General features: G+C 46.7%; 1 protein-coding gene across 1 annotated transcript; it reads right to left on the bottom strand.

The window, feature by feature from the left end:
- Positions 1-491: 491 nt before the first annotated feature.
- On the bottom strand, positions 492-15,066 carry LMO2 (LIM domain only 2). The gene is made up of 3 exons (XM_078601536.1): positions 14,901-15,066; positions 10,948-11,163; positions 492-6,065 (listed from the first exon to the last, which is right to left on the bottom strand). Exons 1-3 carry the CDS (start codon positions 14,945-14,947, stop codon positions 5,843-5,845), a joined length of 486 nt encoding a protein of 161 aa, XP_078457662.1. The 5' UTR covers positions 14,948-15,066; the 3' UTR covers positions 492-5,842.
- Positions 15,067-15,940: the final 874 nt, after the last annotated feature.

The following is a 15,940-nucleotide window of genomic DNA, read 5'->3' as shown; positions in this document are numbered from 1 at the left end:
CCCCCCCTCGTCACACGGCGTCACAAAAAGTCAGACCCCCCCCCCCTCAAATATGACGTCACAAAGCGCTGCCCCCCCCCCCCCAAAAAAAATAAAACATGCTTCAAATCGCTTAAAACTATTGTCATTGTAGTGCGTATTTAATGTGGCGCTGCACTCTGATGTTGTAGGGGAAAACATTTATTAAAAGTCTATTTAATTAAGTAGAACGTGTTGTTTATATTTATTTAAAGTTGCGCATTTTGATGTGACGTCACATTTCTCAAACCCCCCCCCCCCTCGTCACACATCGTCCCAAATGTCTGACCCCCCCTCCCCCCCTAGGTGCGTGACGTCATTTATGGACGGCCCCAATGGGTAAATGTGCAGCCCAGCAATCGCTTTCTCGCGCAACTGCTGGCAGGAGAGACTTAACTCGTAGGTAAGCTATTTCTTGTGCTGTTAATATCATAAAATTCACACCCCGCGAGTTCCTAAGCCACACATTATTCATTCAGTGTTTTATTTACACATTCATACTGCTTAATGTTTTGGCCAAATGAACCTTATGGCGGTACCCCGGGGTACCACAGCACCCCGGCTCTCGCATAATGTCCGTGATGCAGTCATTTTTAGTCTCTGTTGATGGTCGGCGAGGCGGAAATCGACTCATCTGGACGAGCTGTGCACGATGCACCACTACGGTGCGTACCGCGAGCGTTCAGGGTTTCGGCGCAATCGTGTTCGCTGCGTTTCGACATCGCAGAGTGTGGCACCGATTTCGGATTGATTGGTACCCCAGTCGCAGAGTTAAGTACACCCCTGGAAAAAAAATTGCGTCCCAGAAATAAAATATTGAATTGCCTCGGCCCATTTTGTATTATTTGGAACCCCGGGGTATCTGCCATAAGGATCAAATGTACAACACAGCTGTCGTGGCAAATAAATACATAAATTAACACACAAAACTTTCGTTTCCGTCTACGAACAGCATGTATATGGTGATATGCAAATATGAAAGGGGCAGATTGCACCCAACTCTGTAAATTCTGATACAACACCATTGCCATTCCCATCAGGTGCTTTGTCTCATAACCGCGCCATTACAATATATACCAAACGTCACATATCCGCCCTGCCTAATTCATGATAATTAAACCACTTATAACGTGCACGAATTTCGCGAAACTCGGCGGCGCAGAATTAACCATCACTGTGTAGTTTTTGAACACACGGTGTGACCAGGGCCGGATTATCCTAGTAGCAAAAGTCGTATTATCCGGCTGTATAGCAAATTAAAAATTAAAATTAAGAATATTGGCCTATACCATCAGCCCCTAGCGAGTTGGATATGTGACATTGGACTGTACAGTTACATGTATAATTCATATTAGTGACCATCTGGCAAATGCAACATTAATGATCTTATTCACGGTGAGAGAAGTTAATAACTTTGGCCAATTGACCCAATAATCTGTACATTATGAATGTAACATTTCAGCACTATCAGGTTTGATTAATTGTTTTGATTCGGGGTCACAATTGAATTAGGAATCTATCGTGATACAATTTGTACTGACTTACTATAAATTATAAATACTGGAACACATTTTTTTTACGTGTGTGCATGTACAATGAGCTTTAGAATAGATTTTAATCGACAGATTGTTCCATCCCAAAAGAACATACCAGGTTGTAAACGGTTTTTTATTGCTTATCATTAGAACAAAAGATGGTCTGGAGGTGGGCGGGTAGCTCAGAGGTCAGAGCGCTGAACTGGCACCACTGAAATATTTTGGGTTCGAGTCTAGACAGCCACCTATGGCTAAACTAAGATGTCTCAGCCCAGTAATTGATTGTACAATAAAACACAACGTATAATATTCGGTTTCAGCACTTAATTTGGCTAAATGACAGTGCTGAGAATAGAAATTACTGGTTGGACCGTCATATTACTGACAAATGATCTCTGTAGCAAGGCGAGTGTAAAATCACTGCGCCCCCCCCCTCACCATGTGTAATATAGGTAACTTTAAGCAATTCTGTGATGTCACCTTCGCAGACCATTCTCAACAACAGCGGTACATCGCTCTGCGAGAATTCCGATTGGATTCTTTGTTTCGTGTTTAGGGAAAAAGACGAAATATAACATGAAAACCTTAATTCTGTATATAATGACACTATGTTACATCCCTCTGTCAATCCACTGCTGGACGAAGACCTTCCCATGCCATGTCGGTTATCGAGGTTGATTAACCATACTTCACCACGCTGGTCAGTGCGGGTTGGTGTCGGGGTGGGGGCGGGGCAGAACTGGTTCAGTTATCACTTGCCACTGACGTTGACCATGGCTGGGAATCGAACTCAGGTTGATAGATTTATTTCACCATGCACTAACGACTGTGGCACCGTGTGGTGAACAATTACTATCGACTTTTTTTTCATTTTTAACAAGCAAGCACCCACTGAGCTGTATAGCTCTTTTTTCAAAAGCGACCTGGCCACGAAGTGGCTTATCACGTGTAGATTTATTGCAGCCAAATACTCTAAAATGCACATTTTGAAAATGTGCAGGGGAAAAACCAGGGGACCCGGAGAAAAATCTACACACGACGGGGAGATAGACATGCAAGCTACGAATATACAGCAGGCGTCAAGGTTAGGATCAACCCACAACCTCCTGTGTACCAGGCGAGGTAGTTAACATCCCGCGCCGCCCAAGTATGATCAAGCAACCCCGGTGACAAGCACGGCGTGGGGAGGTCTTCATCCAGCAGTGGCCGGGCAAGGGGGCTGTAGGAAAGTATTATGTTAGACGAACCTCACGCCATAAATTAATCTTTATCATATTCTTAGGGGTTTTTTTCGGTAAAGTCACGTAGGTAAAAAATTAAAACGTCGTGATTTTTTTTTACTTTGATTAATTTTACATTTTTTTTTTACCTACGTGACTTTACCGAAAAAAAACCCCTAAGAATATGAATCCTTGCAGTCACGAAAGCTTCAAATCTAGAATTAATCTTTATCATTCCAACCAGACGTCTATAACTGCGGGGCTTTAAAAAAAAAAACACGCTGAGCGCTGTTGGAGCAGGCAAAGTGGATCACCACGCCAATCCTCGCCCCTCTCTCCCAAGATATTCATCGGAGGACGTTTTCTGACGCAAGGCAGCAGTTGCACATGGTCCAACTCCCGGACCTGTGTGTGCGTGGGTTTTTTTTTATATTTTCCTCTTTCCCCACGGCAGTGTTTCTCAACTCCCGCCCGCGTGTCCACAGTCGATTTAATGGATTTAAAAACACATCCTGTGCAAGGTTTTTAAGAGCTTTGGCAAAATACATATACATGTATACGTGTATTCTCCCATTAGGGAGCAGCATTCTCATGCGAACCGTGTTGCTTTAATAGAAAACGTAAAAATTCACCACATTCGTCAGTAACACCACCTTAAAAATAAATATGATAGGCGACGTTTCAAGCAATGACCCTTCTTCATGTGCTGTGAAGGGCCATTTCCCTTAATGTCGCCGATGATTTGTATTTTTCTTTTAAGGCAGTGTTGTTGACGAATGTCTATTTCTTTAATAGATTTCCAGGGGACACATTTAAGGGGACCCAACTGCTCTAAGCACGATTAAACACCACAACGACTCCCTTCCCCATTTTACAGTAACTCTTTTATCCACGATATCACCTGTGCATGCCAGAGCCGGCCTTCATCGAGGCAGGCCGGTCAACTATTGTCAATCCCTCTCTTAATGACGCCTGCGGATTAATGTAGGTCATGACAGTTTAGCAAATGGTAACGCTACGATAATGCGGTAATCTCTCAAGGCGCTGTTCAGGAGAGTGAGCCGTCATTCGGACGTCTACAGTTAAATATCAAAGAGGCCGATGGCAAGCTGTGTAGAAATGTGTAGGGCATGTTTCACAGGTAGGAAATCTGCATCGTGTGGGCAGTCTTTAGGCTTCCGAATGACAGATTAGTCCCCGAAACAATATTTTAAGAGATTACCTCATTTTGTAGAGTGACCGTTCGCACAACTCTTATCTGTACATTTTTGCATATCAGTTGAGATTGTTTTCCAATAATTTTCTTGCATTACATATTTCATTATTATATTCCGTTATCATCTACATTCATCGACAGACGCATATGCGAAATGGATTGTAAATGTGTAAACATGTTTAAATTGCCAAATTTCATAATGAATTCATACATATTACGGACGTAGCAATGCATCAATTCATCAATAAATATTGATTCTTATATTCACGATACACACATCAAATGACATGCGTGAGAACCAATGTTTATAAGTTCTTATATGTGTAATGCATTTTCGGCCACGAGAGGCCGCTAGAGTAACCACAATCTTATTTATTTATATTTTATTGAATTGAATAGTTGCCCTGAATGAATAATTCCAGTCAAGTGAAACATGGGTATCATGCGGGATGAGGATTTGGGAACAAGTCATTTTATCCCGAACAAACATCCATTCACAATGCACCAGCAAAAACCTGCACAAATACAGTATCGCAAAACTATTTTGTCTGACTGCCTTGAAGTTGGCTTTCTTTAAAAAAAAAATTATCCTCTTAATGCAAATCCTTCTACAAGCCTGACCACAGTAACCATGACGCTCGTTTCGCACCATCGTGTGTTACGACAAAATCAATCTCCGGACCAGGCAGCATTATTCACTGTTCAGCACCATTGCTTGTAAATCATGTCGACTTTTTTTGGGCCCAGAACACATGATCGGGCCTCCCCTCAGAGGTGGTTTGTTGACTCAATAAAACTGAGGAAAAATAATACGTTTTTTTATATATATATATACACGCTGTATTCTCCGGGTTTTAAGACGCTCCGGAAAGTAAGGCGGACGCGAAGCTTGCATCTGCACCGCCGGTGGTGCTGAAGTCGGTCACTCGTCGGCACATTTTGTGCGCGTGACAAAACTCGCTAAACTAAAGAAAAAAAGTTTTTGTTGTTTAAATACCAGGTAAGGCCCAATGAGCTATATAGCGCGTTTATTTCAGAAGCGTCCTGGCCACAGATGATAGCTGAAGTGGCTTGTGTGGAAATGTATAACAGCCAAATAAATCCACGATACGCATGTTTATTAAACGAACCTTATGGCGGGACCTCGGGGTCACCAATAAACGGAAGTCAAAATCGTTAATTATTAAAAACATTTTCCGACTCCGTCCCACCGCGCACATAAACGCCGCGACCCACCTGGCGCGGATCATTCTGTTGTCGTGTCCAAGCGCAGCGACGAGGACGAATGCGCAGAAGAAACAAAACTTTGTCACTTTGATTAGCGCATCGTGTAGAGCTCGTCGAGAGGAATAGATCGCCGTGTCGTTCGCCTTCAACAGACATAAAATAACGTCGCAACGCAGTTTATGCGAGAGCCGGGGGCTTATGGGACCCCAGGGTCCCGCCATAAGGTTCATTTGTAAACAGGCATCAGGCACAGTTCCTCGATCGGCAGGTCGCGTGCCCGTGGGGTAACAGCGTGGAAGAGTAGGCCAATACACGCACCTCTAGAGGGCCTCTCTTGAGCTCCTAATAATGGAGGCCCTTCCAGCAGCAGTGGCGTGAGCGAGCGATTGCTACACTTCCATCGCACTCCTCTTGTCTGGACCACACGCACCTTGCATCCTTCTTCAACGTCTCTGTCGGTAGTTTTTGTAACGAAATATGCTGCATGGAGCCAGAGCGCGGAAGCCTTTTGGGTTGGGTTGGACTCCCTCTCCTGGAGCCCGCAAGCCTCTATCCTCCCAGCACCAGGCCTTCCGTCATCCATCAGCTTCTCGTGCTGCTGCTGCTGCCATTCCTCCCCAGGCGACTCAGGTCATCATGATGTTGATCTTGCTCCACTCGTAGATGTCCTGCTCGCAGATGATGTCCGAGTTGACGAGGAGGTAGCGGTCGCCCACGCAGAAGTGCTTCTGGCAGGCGGCACACTTGAAGCACTCGAGGTGGTAAACCTTGTCCCGCACGCGCATCGTCATCTCGAAGGCTCGGATGCGCTTCTCGCACGACGCGCAGTGACCGTCCTGCCCAAAGAGCCTGTGCGACGCGGCGGGCACAGGCACAGACACAAGCGGATCTCGTAACTTCTCAATGCAGGTGGAAGGTGCGGGGTGGATTTGTGTGGGGGGGGGGGGGGGGGGGTTTCAAGCCCAGTAGGTAGTGGGCCGACACTGAACAAGAGCAGACTGCCGCCCTAACGGTCGAGATATGTTTGGCTGCAGAGGTCCACACTGGGTCATCGGTGTTGACCTCTAGGTTGAAAACTCATTTCTTTAGCGCAGCATTTTTGTGTTTAGTTAGTTATCACCCCCCCCCCCCCGCCGCACACTCCGATTAACACGGTTGGCTACGTGAGTTCAACATACACACACGTATGTACAAATACGGCCCTGCGTTAATAAATAAATTCGTTCCACGCATTATTTCTGGTAAATATCAATATAATGCCAATTGTCGGGGGTCTCAAGTGGTAGTTTTGGGCAATCGTCCCCCCCCCCATCTCCCCGCCCCTTGGATCCGGCGCTGGACAGAGACGTCAGCCACCGGTTTAACTGGCCACGCGTGAAGGCTGTGCCAAGCCGCGCTGTATCGTTATCATTAATCCGTGCTTAATCCACTGCTGGATGAAGGCCTCCCCAAAGCCGCTGCCACCACCCACGATCCTGCGCACGAGCCGATTTCATCGCTCCGTCTCCGCCCCGTGGACGCTCGTCCAACGCGTCCCACTCCCTGGCTGCCGCTACGCCAAAATTCAAAACCTGCCCGCTAATTTTAACTAATGCCCCAGGTCACCCTTGCAAATGAGCTTTTCCCCGGGTCTCTTTATTTCTCATCTGGTTAAACAACAACAACAAAAAGACTTGAAAACTTCACTGGATCGAGACTATGATGATATATTTGTAAAACTATAAAAAAAAAATGCTGACTCAATTACCACTGCTGACGATGCTGGCACACATCCGTTAGCCACTGGTTTGCCGGTCGAACGTGGGGCAGAAGTGCGTTATTGAAAAAGTATAAGTCCGGTTTATTGTTTTCCCACGTTAGCATTTAGTGCTGTGTACTCTGTGAGTGGTTTGTTAGCCCATGTTTGGCGTGATGAGGTGCAATAACTAACGGTGCGAACGATGCACCGATCCATCGAATGACATCTATTCTTACGCTTGCGATCACGTGCACCCAACCGTGTCCTTGATAATCGATAGTTTTCAATTCGTATACGCTGTATGTAATGAGTGCGTGTCAGCCTGGACACCCTTGCAAATGTCATGCTCCATCTCAAGGTATAGTTTTTTATGTAATATAAATAAATAACACGTGCGGCTACGAGAGCATCTACTATTCACCATAATGTACGTGCATAAAATAATTGAATCACGATCCTTAAACGCAATGATTCATCGAATCGCCCAGACGTGGGTGGATGGATGAATAATTTCCACTCCGATTGTAAATCCACGCCTGGATATTTTTGTTGTGTTGATTCTGCACGCGAGCGACACTAATTCCATGAAGCGATGCCCTGTCGCGTGTTTTTCCCTTCCTTATTCTTCCTTCCATGTAACTTCCCGATCCATAGGGGCCCCGTCCATAAATGACGTCACGCGATTTTGGACGATTTTTCACACCCCCCCCCCCCCCTCGTCACACGGCGTCACAAAAGTCAGACCCCCCCTCAAATGTGACGTCATAAAGCACTGCCCCCCCCCCCCGCCCCAAAAAATAAAACATGGTTCAAATCGCTTTAAACTATTGTCATTGTTGTGGGTATTTAATGTGCCGCTGCACTCTGATGTTGTAGGAGAAAACATTTATTAAAAAGTCTATTTAATTAAGTAGAACGTGTTGTCTATAATTATTTAAAGTTGCGCATTTTGATGTGACGTCACATTTCTCAAACCCACCCCCCCTCGTCACACATCGTCACAAATGTCTGACACCCACCCCCCCCCCAGGGGCGTGGCGTCATTTATGGAGGGCCCCATATCTATTTAACGCTACGCCTTCTCAAAAGAAAATATCGGCAATGTGGGAAATCGGAAGCTACTTTATTTATTTTGTCCTACCAACCAGCGCGCCCTGGCACTAATTTTGAAAAATCGTTCAGCTGTAGCTCTCACACTTTATAGCCACGGTAACATTCCTACAAGTTAAACCTGCGTGTAGAAACCCACTGCCGCAAACAGGAAAGCGAATTGTCTCCACGCAACTCTATTTACATTTCAATAAACCTCGTCGTGTTTTGCAGGAAATACCATTATTATATGTAAAGTTACATAATAGTAACAATATATTATTTACAGCCCTATGTCAATCGATTTCCGGATGAAGGCCTCAACTACACCGTGTCAGTCAGGGGGGTTGTTCCACTATACTTCTCCGTGCTGGTCACTTTGGCTTGGTAGATTTAAGCGAGGCCAAAGCCGGTTCATAGCAGAGTTCGCAATCGGGTACCCGATACCCGTACCCTACCCGATACCCGGCTACCCGTGCCCGGCCGGGTACGGGTACCCGTTTGCGACCCTGGTGCGGCCGGGTACGGGTAAGGAATAAAAACCCGTTTGCGACCTCTGGTTCATAGTGGTCACCACATTCACAACAGATGTTGTCAATGGCTGAAAGTCAGAGTCGGGCTTCTGGGTCCACAACACAGTGTGCTCGCCGCTGCACCGTTAAATACAAATAGTTGTGTGTTTAATGTGCACAACATGTAGTTATTGCAGAATATTTATCGTTAGAAAACCCGTATTTATATATTTTCTATGTATTTAGTGTATCCCTTTTTGAATGTGTATTATTTTACTTGTTAGGGAACAGGATCATTGTTCCATTCGTGAAATGTATGTTATTGAATGTTGTGCCTTTGCTGTATTATATTCAATTTGTGTTATGGGCTTCATGTCACAAGGGCAAATAAACTCTGCAGCTAGTTGTGGATGACCCCGTGTCAAAGGATAGTCCTCGAAGAAGACACTACATAATTACGGTACATCTCAAGTGACTCCAATAGACCAACAGGGTCTACTGTTTACATTTGCTACAAATATCGTCCATCGTATGCCAATCAAACGCAAATTTCACATTCTTAGAGCTGGAATTTCGTCAAAATTAAGTGGAAAACATTTATTTTGATTTTTTTTTGGGGCAGTCATTGAATCAGGCCAAATAGTCACACTGCACTACTGAAGCATGTTAAATCACATGCGGCTGAAACTCCGACTCCAACTATAACAAACTATTAAACTAAACTCGGGCTCTCAGCAGTGTTGTCCAGGTGTCCTCTGACCCGAGACACCCAGCCACATCCCACCAATGAAATGCCTCTAAACCGTTAGGCTGAGGGAGCTTATTGGCTGAGATACTATGGTACTCATCTCAGTAGTTCACATAAAGAAGCCCTTGAAAGCCCTGCAGAGGGAGTTATTTAAGCTACAAAATTCCTGTAGTTGTTTTTTTTTATTTCGTCACATGTTGGCTCTCAGAACTAGGTATATAACTTGTTAACTAAATAGCAAATATACAATTTAGGCAGGATGATTGTGTGTGCGCAAATACAGGTGACTGAAGAGGCGGTAAAATGGTCTGCACATTAAAGCAAAGAAGCGGTGGAGAGGTCAACGTTTAAGGTTTCACTAACATTTAAGTAGGAACACATGGATTGGAGAACTTGTAAGGATGTATGGAAACATGTCTTTCCATCATTCTGCTTTTAAATCAAGAACCAAAAGTATTGCAATGATGATCCCTCGATTATAATTGTGGGTTTCAGCCACGCATGATGAAACCACGCTCTCAATCACAGCGATTTCCTAATCTTCCTCCCCCCCCCATACAAACTGAGGCTTGTTATACAAATTCTGCTGGCTTATCAGATGTCAAACCTGTCAACCCATACGGTGTACCCGTATTCTTGTACGGGGAAATTGAGTGTTAAGGTCCATATGGCGTGCAGCCGTTTCAATAGAGGCAAAATAATTATATTTCTCTTCTTGGTTCTTTCGGTAAAGTCACGTAGAAGGGAAATAATAAAATAATAAAAATACAACATAATAAAATAATTCTCACGACGTTTCGGCCACAACGCAAGCAGCCGTCCGCAGGTGAAGAACAGGTCTGTCGGAAAGACAGCGTCACCTGAGGACGGCTGCTTGCATTATGGCCGAAACGTCGTGAGAATAATTTAATTATGTTTTATTTTTATTATTTTATTATTTCCCTTCTACGTGACTTTACCGAAAGAACCAAGAAGATGAATCCCTACAGTCACGAAAGCTTTAAATCGAAATATAATTATATTTGTTTGTTTTTCTCCCTTGTGGTGGGACTTTGTAGAAGGAACGTTGAGATTTATCAGGGCGCAGGGTGTCCAATAAAGGGGTTGACATGTATGAGATGTCGTCAGTCAGTCATTCGTCAGTATCCATTGCTGAATCACTCGATCTGACCTGTGTGAAATCGAGTGAAAGTCACCGGCGAGAGCACTCCATCACAATGGTGATCACACTCCCCCATTAAAAACTCAAAACCGACACATTTTGTTAAATCAACCAATGACATTTCGTTTCTTCCCACTCCTCCCCTTCCCCCCCCCCAATCACCAGGCAACTCCAGCCATATTCTTTGGGTCTTTTGCTAAAGTCACGTAGATGGGTTCAAATTAATAAAAAATAAAATAAAACAACAACGTTTCGATCCCAACACAAGCGATCGCCCCGATGACCTCCTGATGACGATCGCTTGTATTGCGATCGAACCGTCCTAGTTTTTTGCCTATTTTATTTTCACTCATTTGAACCTCAATCTACGTGACTTTACCGAAAAACCCAAAGAATATGAATTCCTTCAGTCACGAAAGCTTTCAGTCAAGGACTCCAGCCATTTCCCGAGCAAGACCTCTCCCCCCCCCCCCCACGGTTACCGCAGATAGTCCCGGCGGCAGAGCTTGCGTCCGAGCTTGTAGTAGAGCCTTCGTCCCACCTCGCCCAGGCGGCAGCCGCAGAGGTCGCAGCTAAGGCAGTCTTCGTGCCAGAACTGCTCGATGGCCTTGAGGAGGTAGCGGTCGCTGATTGGCTGCCGGCACCCGCCGCACATCAGCATCATCGGCGGCATTCGCAGCACCTCGTCCACGGGCTCCCTGGGGGCGCAGTGGCACGCGCAGCTCATAGTCAGTGCGCCCGTTGCCGGGGCAACAGAGGTCGCAACCGGGTACCCGATACCCGTACCCTACCCGATACCCGGCTACCCGTACCCGGCCGGGTAAGGGTACGGGTAGGCCGTGAGTCACTGGTGAGTAACCGTTTGTCACTCATTTCCCAACGTCTTGTCTCTTCTCACAATTCAAGTTCCTGGAATCAACCCACCCGCGCCTGCAACATGGCTTCATCCCAGAGGTCGCAATCAGGTACCCGATACCCATACCCTACCCGTACCCGGCCGGGTACGGGTACGGGTACCCGTTTGCGACCCTGGTGCGGCCGGAACAGGTACGGATAAGGAATCAAAACCCGTTTGCGACCTCTGCGGGGCAAGCAAACGTACGAAGTACTTGCCACTGATGTTGGCCGTGATGGGGGGTTGAACTCAATGACCTCCCCCCCCCACCTCACGTATTAATATTTGAAAGGGGGGTGGAGAGATGTTAACTACCTCGCCTGGTACACTGGAGGTTGTGGGTTCGATCCTGACGCCTGCTGTATATTTGGAGTTTGCGTGTCTCTCTCCAGAGTCGCGTGGATTTTTCTCCGGTTTTCCTCTCCACATTTAGAAACATGCCCGTTGAGTATTTTCTGCTGTGCGTTTCCACATGAGATGTTAACTGCCTATGCCTGGTATACAGGAGGTCGTGGTTGTGATCCTGACCCTGATGCCTGTTGTATATTTTGAGTTTTCATGTCTCTCCCTGGGGTCTCGTGGATTTTTCTCCGGGTTTTCCCTCCACATTTAGAAACATGCATTTAGCGTATTTGGCTGCATTACGTTGCCACATGATAAGCCACTTCGATGAGATATAATTTGTGGCGAGGTCGCTTTTTAAAAAAGAGCAATGTAGCTCAGTGGGCCTTACCTGGTAAAGTACAATTTGTGTTTTTATATGTTCTGTTGTTTAATTCCATCAGCCTATTGGCTTTCCAGGCCAATGTTATCAATCAGCAAACTCGGGACCGATTTCGACCATCTGGGTCTCAACAGCAGAGTCAAGTTGCTGGATTACCGGATGTTATTGGCAAAAGCACGCCAAATAAAATATGGGACCCAGTTCAATGGCAAAGCAACACTAACTCAATGTGCCTTGCCATGCAGCAGCATCGCTAACAAAAAAAAACCTAACATAGCCAGAATTCCACTCTTTTATCTCCACAAATAACGAAACATTATTTAGTTTATCAGCCTAAAAATCAATACGCTCATTGTCTTTTGCACTGAATAGGAACAGTGAGTTGGATTCTAGGCCACGGCTAACATCAGTGACAAGCGATATCTGAACCAGTCCTGGGCTCCCCCCTTCACCGACCTGCACTGACCAGCGTGGCGAAGTATGGCCAAAGCCCCCCTTGACCAATATGGAGGGGGGGGGGGCTTTGGCTATTATTTACTCTGTAGCAATGGGGTCCTCCCGGATGATTGGGGTCCTACCCCCAGATGATGGGATCCTCCCCACCTGGTCGGATTGTTATTGTACAGTCTCAGATAAAATACTTGACGGTACTGTTATGCAAAGAGGAACTTACATATGACACGTGGTAAGGTGGCTTGTGAACGAATAATACCTCTCAAATTCCATCCCTTTCAAGTACATGCACAGTACACATTACGTCGATCGTTGCACACTTCACGCACCGGATAATTGCTGAACACGTCCCACGCAATGTGGGAAAGGTATGGATCCACTTAAGAGTGTAAGACAAAGATGCCCCGTACAGCCTTTACCATAATATTGGGGCAAGTGCTGTTCGCGAGCGCACGTTAAGTCCGGCAACTTCAAATGTGGGTGGGTGGTGGTCAACACCACGCCCGGCCGCCTTTATCTCCCTAGTGGCGATGTTTACACACCGCACCAGGTACTCATTTGAGGCTGAGTCGACCTGGGGGTGGGGGGGGAGGCCCAGATAATCGTCACTGTTGGCCGTGAGCTGGAATCGAACTCGAGTGGCTGAGTTCGTAGGGCAGTGCACATCCACTGCGCCACGGCTCCCCACACACGTGTGACTCTTCACTTGAAGCATTGCTCGCGCCCATGATCACGTGGTGGTTTTAGTTACTGCAGCTACATACTATTAACACTCCTTCCCTTTATTAATGCTACCTCTATCCCCTCCCTTTGATGCTGATAATCCTGCATAATGCACGGGCATAAGTAGTACTATTCACATACCTGCATTTCCCATATAACATACCTTTGATGCTGCTAATCCTGCATAATGCACGGGCATAAGTAGTACTAATCACATACCTGCATTTCCCATAAATATGCTAAATGCCTCTTGATATACATATTCTTTTGTCAAGGCGCTCTTTCCCCCCCTTCCAACTCAGCTTATATATATGCTCCAAGCACGTGTGCTGTTTCATTCAGACGCTGTCGCCTCGACAGACCTGGTTTTCACCTGAGGACGGCTGCTTGCGTTGTGGCCGAAACGTCGTGAGAATTGTTTTATTATGTTTGATTTTTATAATTTTATTACTTCCCTTCTACGTGACTTTACCGAAAGAACCAAGAAGATCATAGGATATGGCAACGGTTTAGGGAGGCCTTCATCCAGCGGTGGATAATTCACGGCCGATGATGATGACGATGATCAATGCAGTAAAACTTGAGCAGTAAAACTTGATGACCCAATACAGTCGGCTGTGATGAGATCCGACGACATCGCTGCAGTAAACATGGGTTCATGTTCACAGTACGGGGGCAACCCAATGCAGCTACTGTATGATGAATTACACATACAGCCCACAACATCCGTCACATATCCCGTCAACCTGCCAAAAATATACATTTTCAACATATATAATTATATCATTTAGGCTATGTGTTTCGCGGTCTATCCTCCGGGCAAAGTGAAAACGTTGACCGTGTGACATGTCTATTAGTTAAAACCACGGCTCTTTGGTCAATCCACTGCTGGATGAGGACTTCCCCGCGCCTTTTGCTCGTAGGAGGAGTTGTTCGACCATACTTCACTACCTTGGTCAGTTTAAGGTTGAGGAGGGGGGAGAGACGCTCCCACATCACTCTCTTGACTAATGTGAGCCATGGCCCAGGGAGTCGATCGTGTTTACAACTCATGCGGTGCGCTAACCACTGCGCCACCGCTCCACCTCCCGTACAATCACAATTATCATCATCGGTAGCTATGATCGATCCACTGCTGGATGAAGACCCCCCCCCCCAAAAGCAGTCGCCGTCTCGCACGATCTTGCGACGTAACGATCCGAGCCGACACCGTCCCATCGCTGACGTTCTCTCTGTCCCGCCAGTGTCACCACTTCCCTCTGCGTGAATATTCGCAGGGCCTGATGCACTCGGCATTTCGAAGTGCATTCTGCTCCACGATGGCTGCAACTCAGCCCAGAACTTTGTATCGCTGCGGAACAATTCCGCGGCGATGCGGTAATTGTATACCCATTGCCAGGGCTTATTAATTTCATATTACGGGACGCTGCTCGTACCGCTGGCTTGATGTAGTGATCATCGGCGTAAGGCACTGCCACTGCAGTACGATATACGCCAATCGACAATTACCCTGCACTGTATTATTATACCCTATATGTACCCCAACCGCACACACCAACCTGTACGTACGCAAGGACTTTAACCTTGTCCTACGGTGCAATTCTGTGTGAGTACGGGCATATAGATGTATAGGAACTTACTCTGCTGGCTCAGTCGTTTTCCTGGAGCTTGATGTCGACATGTTCATGCGGAGACCCGCACGCACAACACACACACACACACGCGCGCGCGCACCGGAGTGACACAGCCAAGCCTCCAGCCGCGTTTTATAGAAGTGGCGCGCACAGAGGGCCCCCCTGGCCGAAGCCAAACTTCCTCTCCGCGCGCTTGTCGTGACTCGGTGCACAATGGGCGGAAATTTGCGCAATAGCCGCTTGCAAGTCTCGCGTCGGGTTTGAGACACGAAGCACTGAGAGTCGTGCTCTCGTCTCGGGCGTCGGCGGAGCTTCATTTCAGCCGGGTCTGTCGTCCCTGTCAGCGACCGTCACCCGGCATACCACGTCCAGTATACTCCTCGCTATGGCTGCAGCTACTGCTAGCAATGTCCCACCTACATCAGTGTAACAGTGACACGCAAACTATCACAGTACCCGGCATACCACACCCAGCATACTCCTCGCTATGGCCTTGGCTGCTGATAGTCATGTGCCAGACACTCCAGACTACCAGCGACCCATGAAAATGTTCAGTGAGATACGAATCTCTGAGAGGAATGCTTCGTTTTGTTTTCTCCCAAACTCCAGTCCCTGCTGATTTGCCACCGAAGCAGTCGACGGATTTTTCGACGTTTACCGACCTTTGTCGCTCGAGTTGCAATTTAAGTCGCTGCACTGTGTACGCGCCTGATGATTGTACCCACACGTATACACAAGATCTACAGCATGAAACGAATCAGCGCTGTTACAACACGTACAAACAGTACATTAATTATTGTCCTGCACTGCATCGAAATGGGAATGTATTTGACACGCACCATGCGTGGTGGGAGCAGCTATGAGCCCTGCGACCTGCGTTCGATTCCTGGACACGCCTAAGATCAATGGCGAGTGATATACCAAGCGATGCTGCTATGACACATTCCCCTTCATCGTTCACTCACCACCGTGGTGAAGTATGGTCAACGCCCCCCCCCCCCCATAGACCTGGCATGGAGAGGTCTTCATCCAGTAGTGGATTGACA

Source organism: Lampetra planeri, chromosome 16, assembly GCF_965212315.1.
Source record: "Lampetra planeri chromosome 16, kcLamPlan1.2.h2, whole genome shotgun sequence".
Taxonomy (NCBI): domain Eukaryota; kingdom Metazoa; phylum Chordata; class Hyperoartia; order Petromyzontiformes; family Petromyzontidae; genus Lampetra; species Lampetra planeri.
Note: the sequence above shows the minus strand (reverse complement) of the source record. Positions and strands in the feature narration are given on the sequence as shown.

Excerpts from the sequence above, each read along its gene's own strand:
- LMO2 (XM_078601536.1), bottom strand. The coding sequence starts at position 14,947 with ATGAACATGTCGACATCAAGCTCCAGGAAAACGACTGAGCCAGCAGA. Across the intron at positions 11,164-14,900 it reads AAAACGACTGAGCCAGCAGA|GGAGCCCGTGGACGAGGTGC; the intron begins GTAAGTTCCTAT and ends CTGCGCCCCCAG. Across the intron at positions 6,066-10,947 it reads TGCCGCCGGGACTATCTGCG|GCTCTTTGGGCAGGACGGTC; the intron begins GTAACCGTGGGG and ends CGCGTCGCACAG.